The sequence below is a fragment of the Brassica oleracea genome, chromosome C1, assembly GCF_000695525.1.
Source record: "Brassica oleracea var. oleracea cultivar TO1000 chromosome C1, BOL, whole genome shotgun sequence".
NCBI lineage: Eukaryota > Viridiplantae > Streptophyta > Magnoliopsida > Brassicales > Brassicaceae > Brassica > Brassica oleracea.
Genome location: NC_027748.1, coordinates 36,547,864 through 36,555,607, shown reverse-complemented (window position 1 = coordinate 36,555,607; position 7,744 = coordinate 36,547,864). Strand labels below are relative to the sequence as shown.

The following is a 7,744-nucleotide window of genomic DNA, read 5'->3' as shown; positions in this document are numbered from 1 at the left end:
CTTTGCATTGTAGTCATTAGAAAAGATGTCATGGGCCACCTTCATGATATCATTCTCATTTTCACCACTCGCATGCTGTTTCAAAGCAGCTTCATGACAACCCACAAACTTGCAGACTTGTTCGTTTACCCTTCCCCACCTCTGCTTACATTGACTCCACTCCCTAGGGAGGGAGCCAACGAGCAGAGGGCTTGCGTTCACATACTCCTCTATGCGCTTCCAAAAATGGGCCACCTTCTGCTCATTGCTAATGATTGGATCCTTGCTGGTGTTCAACCAAGCACTGATCAGCACCAAGTCTTCTTTCGTGCTCCACTTCCGCCTTTCCGAAGCTTTTGGAACCTCAGGACGTCCTAAATCTATTGGAGGACAGCTCTGAGAAGTAAGAAGGTTCACAAACCCAGGAGAGTTTAAGGGAAAAGGATCCATTTTGGTTTTAAGTTTTAAGTTTTAAGTTTTTGGTTTGTGTTTTTCAGATGTCGATTTCCTATGTTTTTAAACTAGTTTTTTGGTTTGAAAGTACAAAGAATTAAACACCTAAAATTGATTACACTTAACTACACAACTACTACTTCACAGAGACCATTCAATAAACATCAAATCAGTTATTAAAATTTATTAATTACTCAACTCAACCATATTAAAACATTCATTACGCAACTGCTACTCTAACCTACTACAGCAACCTAAAACATTCATTACTCAACCTACTTCAGTTCTACTCAACCAGAACTCATGTTACCTCGAGTCTCTGAATCTTATAATTCACCTCCGGCACAAACTTGATCAGCACCTCCACCTCCTCCACACGCCTAGTGAGGCGTTCGATATGCTCCTGAGTGAGGGCTTGAACCTCTCCCTGTGCAAGGAAATGACAATCAGATAGTGTTAGTAAGTGTTAAAAAATTTTAGGAAATTATAACTAAATAAAAAGCAAAAGTCCAGAACTCATGTTACCTCGAGTCTCTGAATCTTATAATTCACCTCCGGGACAAACTTGATCAGCACCTCCCCCTCCTCCACACGCCTAGTGAGGCGTTCGATATGCTCCTCCACGCCAATGACCCAAGGCTGACGATAATGCAACCCATCAGCCTTGGTAACAACCAAAAAAACAATCACGTTCTCGGTTAATACTTGTATCAACAAAGAAACAAAATGACAAAAAATATAAGGAGAACAAGCGGTGTATTACCTCGTAGTTCTTGCAGGTGAAGAACCTCTTCCCAGGAAGAGTGTCGTAGTCGTCCTTCCCACGAACCTCGTGAATTATTCTCCCACCACAGGGACACCTCGTCGGAATCCCTGTTTCTGAATCAGCCACGTTTGCGAGCATATTGATGTACTCCTTTTTTCTCTTAGTCTCTCTTATCTCTGTTGCGGGATCCATCTACAATCAAAAAAAAAATTATTAGAACACAAGACTCGGAATATCAAAAGCAGAATATCGATTTCTAACCCTAACTAGAAATCCCAAAATCGAACTGAAATCGTAGTTAATTGAACCCTAGAACGAACAAGCTTGTCGATTTTAACCAAGAAATCGAATCCCCCTTCTGGATTTGGAACCCTAATACGAAACCCCCAAATCGAATTAAAATCCTAGATAAATGAACCCTAAAACGAACAACCATGTCGATTTTAACCAAGAAATCAAAACCCCCTTTTCGATTTGTAACCCTAAGACGAAACCCCCAAATCGATTTCCCTTAACCTAGAAAGCTCTCGACCTCTCGACCCCAGATCGAATGAATCAAACCGTCGGAGTGGTGGAGACTCACCTCAGATCTTCTACGAGTGATTCCGACGGTGATTTGATCGACAAAATCGACGGGTATCGAGTCGCACAGAGAATCGCCTCAGAGACGGAGAAACCCTAGGTAACGAAGAGAGAAGGGAAAATGAGATATCCAACGCGAAACCCTTTTTTTCTCACTCAACACGCGAGCTCGCGTAGCCTCTCCCTCGTCGACGCGTGTCATGAACCCGTATCATACGGGCTCACGCGGAAGAGCCGGTTCACGGGTTTAAACCCATTTTCTCTTTTATTTTAATACAACGGGCATATGATCCCGAGCCCACGAACCGCGCAAGATCCGCCGCTGCGGATGGTCTTACTAGTTACTACAAATCTTAGTACTTTTTTTTTCGTTATTTGGCAAACAGCCCCTTTTTTTTAATCCAAACTTGTTCAGTAGAAAAAAGATTGGGAAATTGAATGAGATAATTATTTTAAAAAAACAATAGTTTATAATCATACTACCTCTCCTCTTTTATCTTCCTATTTCTCTCTGTTATGCAACTAATTAGCTGAATGGTGACAAAATGCAGTACATTATGTTTTAAAGTGAATAAAATGAAATAAGTAAAACTAATTATATGTAATTAATAGGAAAATGAAATTAAGTCTACATCCATTGGTCATCTCAATTCTGCATGCACCCACCATCTTTCTTTCATTTTCATAAAGTTCACTAAATTAATACATTGAATTAGTCTGCATGGTGACAAAATGCAGCATTATCCTTAAATAGTCCCTACGCAAGTCGATGATAGTGACTAGTCCTGCGATTTCGGTTTCCAAAACCGAACCGAACAATGTTTCGGTTAACCAGAATTTTGGAAACTAATTCCAAAAATAACCGCTTGTGTTATCGGTTCGATTCTGTCGGGAATCGGTTAATTTCGGAAGTAGTAACCTTAATCATTCATACCAAATTTATCCTTAAAAAGTCCATACACTCCTCGATTATAGTCCAAAATCATTCACACGAGATAGCTTGTGAACCGTTCTTCAGAGAAAAAAAAAGTAACGTACATAAGGTTTAATATAAGTTATATTAAAAAGAAAACATCTGATTGGATAAAACAAAAGTTTGGTAAAAGACCAGTTAAGAAGAAGCCATTAGTTTCCTCTTCTTCTTCTGATCCCTTCGCTGATCACGCCGACCTGAAAATTTGCAGACAACAAAACAGTTAACATATGTTTTAAGTTTCAACTTGGTCTATTAATGGGCACAAACACAACATATATAAAAAAAAAGCAAGTTATATCACACACCTATCTTCTCTTCCTTTCTTTTCTTCCTCAAGGTCGCTATATCGCGCCTCTTATCTGCACTCTGACCTTTCATGCTCATCACCTGATCATTGCAAAACCAACATCAATAGTGAGATATGATCATGCAACACTGGTAGAAACATTTATCCAAAAAGGCACAAGTGTATACAGTAATCAAGGATCTGCAACCACTGAGTCATCAAGGTCAAGCTGAAAAGTACCTCTTTACTACCATCACGAAGTGCTTGAAGAGGTTCGATGCAATTCTGAGAAACCACAACAAGCTTCCTTCTCTTTTTATCTCCACCAGTTGCCACTTGTTGCTGCTGCTTCTGATTTGTTAACTCTGCTAGCTGATTCTGTAATAGTGGCGACATACCACACTGGGGAAAAACAAACAAAAAACGCCATAAGTCTCATGTGCTGCAGCACCTCTGTTTTACTTCTTCAGCTGAAACCAAGACACAAAACTTACCCCAGCGAAGTAACGGTCTGAAAATTTCTTAGGCTGCATCGGACGTGATAATAAGGAGCTAAGTTCCTGAAGATTGAACAAAACTAGAAGTGAATAATAGTGACCCAAACTCCCTTCAGGAGAACTTATATTCTGAGTAGTAGTGTGTGACCAACCTCCTTCAGCTTTTTAAGTTGTGCTGAGGTAGCTTTCCTCTGCCTAACATTGTCTACTTTTTCTTCTTCGCTTTCATCTTCGTCCAACTCTAGTTCCATCAACTCAGCATGTTTCTCAAGCCACGTCCTGTCTACTCTCTCCTGCATATCAAATACCAATGACAAATTTATGACAACATTAAAGTTAAACTAAGCGATGGGAAGAGCTACAGAGAAGCAATCAGACTAAGGCAGTGCGAGTGTGTGAAGCTAATACTAACACAACCAACTAAAATATTCACATAGGCCAGGATCTAATATTTCTAGATGCATCTAGAATCAAACATGGTAATAGAAACTTGGATTTTCACATTCAGAATATTGATCAAAATAATTACCCGCGACCCTTTTCGCTCAATCTGGTCTATTTGACGTGCTAGAGACAACCTCTTCCTCACATCTGGCATTAGGGAGCTATCCAAAGGGAATATCTTTACGCTTTCCTGTAAGCACACACAAAGGGACCTCAGGCATGAAAGTTGGCAAAACTGAAGTGAAAAAACTAACTTTTGAAGATATCTAAAGTTTTGGTACCTTAGAGAATGACTTGCATAGCGTGTAGAACTTTGATGTATCATTCGGAGCAATTAAAGCTATGCTGCATCCATCTGCGAATGCTCTAGCCGTCCTCCCACTTCTATGCACATATACCTATATGGAGAAAGAAAGAATAAGAGCTTGTAGAAATGCTATCAAAGAAAAAACTAGAAAGGTTAAGAGTCGGTCTCTCAGCTTACTTCTGCTGAATGTGGAAGCTGATAGTGAATAATAGTTCTGACATTCTTGATATCAATTCCCCTAGCTACAACATCTGTTGCTACGAGTACTCCATTTTCACTTGAACGGAAACGGTCCATTGCCTGGGATAAATACAGAAGGTGGAAAGGAAAAAATGCTGAGTAACAATATCAAGCAACAAAATTTATATCTTAGTGTGTTTTCGGGAATGATAGAAAGTTGAACCTTCAACCGAGCTTGCTGCTTCATATCAGCGTTGAGTTTGCAAACATCGACTCCAAGAATCTTTAAAAGCGCACAGATATGCCGCAAAGCTGCCACTGATGTACAGAAAACAATTGTCCGCCCTTGTCCATGGACGCTCAGAAGATAATACAAGTAAGCATCTTTATCCTCCTCTTCGCACCTGTAATTTGTTATAAGATACCAAACACTAAGAACACAGAGATAGACCAAGCAACTAAGGAGTAGAAGCATGGAGTCCTCACTTACCTAATAAAAGATTCTTCAATCTTTGGTGCCAAAATAGCAGCAGTTGTCAGATCAACGATGGCAACACTATCTCTCATTCCAGCTCTTTCAGATAAAACCTCAATAGAATTCACTTCACCAGAGGACGACTGCTTTGACTTCGAGGAGCCGCGCTTTAGCTTTTTGCGGAAGTCAGAGGACAGTGCTATGGTAGCTGAGAAAACAAATGTTTGTCTTTTCTTCTTTGGGGCGTCTGAAACTGTATCGGAACTCTGCGTTTTCCCTTCGCTTGGTTTATCCGTCACTGGAAGCATGTCAATTATCGACTGCAGCTCCCGGAAATGCCCACCTTCCACCATTCTATCAGCCTCATCCAGCACAAAGAAAGATAAGCATTGCAGCTGCCAAAGAGGATCATGAAAAGAACATATCCAATTAGATAGTGCCTTAGAGTAGCTGAATATCTATAACAAATCTACACACTCAATAACTAGACCAGAACTGGTTAATTTAGGAGTAGGATACCGCAAAAACAAGCACATGCTTCTTTTAAATTTGATTAAGAGCTACACATTACATACCTCAACAAGATGCTTTTCTCCGGCCGACATGAGTTCCCATAACCTTCCTGGAGTTCCAACAACTATTTCTGGTTTTCCTTTCAGAAGCCTTTCCTGCTTCGCTGATGACATCCCACCAACAATAGGAACGACTCTGACGCCGAGATTTTTAGCAGCATTCTTAAGATGTTCCGTCACCTGGAAAAAGGAGATATGTTGGATTTGTATTTCAGTACTAATGAGCGTCCGCACAAGTGAACAAAGAGGTATGTCCGAACATAAGAAAAAAAAAAGCAATGTGATGATATTAAAAAGATGCCTGTAGAGCAAGCTCCCTAGTTGGAGTGATGATGAGAGCTCGTAAGTAGCCATCTGCAGAATATTTCTGCGCTTCCTCTCCTTTCAATGCATACAATTTACCAACCTTTTCACGCTCATCTAAGAGGCGTTGGAGTATAGGCAACCCAAAAGCAAGCGTCTTTCCAGACCCTGTCTCCGCAGCACCAATAACATCCTGTGGTCCAAACATGAACCATGCATCAATAAAATTAAAATGTATGTTACTGATGGAAAAATAAAGCGGGTCATCTTAAACGAACCTTTCCTTGAAATGCTGCAACGGTAAAACAAGCCTTCTGGATTTTTGTCGGCTCCTTGAATCCGAGATGGTATATTGACTTCATGAGGAATGGATGAAGTCTCATCAAACTCCATGCACTAAACTCCGGGGGAATCTCTTCTTCTTCGCCATCTAGCTCCTCTGCTTTGTTCTCCTCATCACAGCTAACGGCTACAGATGATGACATATCAGTACAATACGACAAGACTAAGAAAAAGTAACAGGAGATTCAACAAAAGAGTACTGTTTGAAAACTGAGCCAACAAATACAAAATCAGTTGTCAAGCTTAAAAAATAAAAAGCAGGCAAAATTGTCTTTCCAACTGGGTCTAAAATAGAGTTAGTTCCACACTACAGTTTAATCTATGATACAAGTAAAAGACCATCAACATTACTAAGGTATTCCTTTCACATCTTAGTATCCCTAAGAAAAATTTGTCACATTTGCAGTTAATTAATCATATAGAAATTACCAAGTATTGAGAAACCTCTTTTGCACCAAAAGCTTAAAACAAGAGAGAGCATGCGAAACACTAACCATCAGGAGATTCCTGAACCTCTACAGCCTCCTTAACCCTCTTCTTCCTCTCCTTCTTCTTCTTATTTTTATATTTCTTCTCTTTTTTCTTAGGACTCTCCAAATCACCCTCTCCTTTACTTTCTTCTTCTTCTCCTGCTTTATCTTCAGTGATCTCATCCACAGCCTCTTCTTCGTCACTGTCATTATTTTCATGAGCTTGCTTCTTCGACTTCAACCCTTTCTTTCCTTTCACACTTTCATCCACAGGAAAGTCCGCAAGATTGTAATCCGCTTCATCAATTTCCTCAAGCGAAAGAAAACCTAAGCAGACGAAAGCATAAAGTTTCAGACTTTAAGTTACCTAACAAGGAGGAGCCATGAATCAATGTACAAAGGAAAACACTTTACCTCCGTCAAGCTCGTCTGAACCCGCGAAGAGGGTGGAGAACGTTTCGCCCTCGTCGTCTTCTCCGATAGGTATAGTAGAACTCCACGGAAGTGAATCCAAGCGTTCGAGCTCTTCTTCTCGCTTCCTCTTATGACTTCTTTTGTTCTTCTTCTTCGCCGCCATCGAGGATGATTCTCCACCGCCGGGAGACATGCTAGCCGTTGATTTGAGAAGCTTTGACATCGAGTGGAGGCGTCTCTCGTTGACAGAGAGATAGGTTTTGGAGAAAAGTTTCAAACTTTGATAAACCCTAAATCAGAACGATGGTGTTGTAGCTGTGGTATAAATTAAACCGAAGTTCGGTTTACTGAAATTTATTTAAACCTAATAGTATATACGGCGGGACGGGAAGATAACCTGGGCCATTTTGTTAAATAATACTCCCTCCCTCCCTCCCTCCGTTCCCTTAAAAAAAAAATTTCTTATAAAATAAGTCTCGTTTTCAATTTTTAATGCAAAATTTATTAATTTTATACAAAATTTATTTTTCAATTGGTTAAAATATAGTTAGGTGTATAGGTAATAGTATTTTTATATAAGAAATGTATAAAATTAATTGTTTCTTTAATCCGTGTACAGAAACCTAAAACGACACTTATAATGAAACATAGGGAGTAAATACCTAACATCGGCCTTTTTCCCTTTAGCTATTCTGTAT

General features: G+C 39.8%; 1 protein-coding gene across 1 annotated transcript; it reads right to left on the bottom strand.

Annotated features, from left to right (window-relative positions):
• Positions 1–2,718: 2,718 nt before the first annotated feature.
• LOC106316183 (DEAD-box ATP-dependent RNA helicase 13) lies at positions 2,719–7,361 on the bottom strand. The gene is made up of 15 exons (XM_013754055.1): positions 7,047–7,361; positions 6,657–6,959; positions 6,099–6,289; positions 5,819–6,013; positions 5,521–5,697; positions 4,961–5,340; positions 4,694–4,874; positions 4,468–4,590; positions 4,265–4,381; positions 4,069–4,173; positions 3,692–3,832; positions 3,537–3,602; positions 3,283–3,444; positions 3,062–3,143; positions 2,719–2,950 (listed from the first exon to the last, which is right to left on the bottom strand). The coding sequence occupies exons 1-15, from the start codon at positions 7,267–7,269 to the stop codon at positions 2,892–2,894; spliced, it is 2,505 nt and encodes an 834-aa protein (XP_013609509.1). The 5' UTR covers positions 7,270–7,361; the 3' UTR covers positions 2,719–2,891.
• Positions 7,362–7,744: the final 383 nt, after the last annotated feature.

What these genes read in the sequence shown, in the direction of transcription:
- LOC106316183 (XM_013754055.1), bottom strand. Translation starts at nt 7,269, where the DNA reads ATGTCAAAGCTTCTCAAATCAACGGCTAGCATGTCTCCCGGCGGTGGA. An exon ending in TTGCAGCATTTCAAGGAAAG is followed by an intron (nt 6,014 to 6,098) that starts GTTCGTTTAAGA and finishes TTTGGACCACAG; the next exon opens with GATGTTATTGGTGCTGCGGA. An exon ending in AAGAAAGGAAGAGAAGATAG is followed by an intron (nt 2,951 to 3,061) that starts GTGTGTGATATA and finishes GCAAATTTTCAG; the next exon opens with GTCGGCGTGATCAGCGAAGG.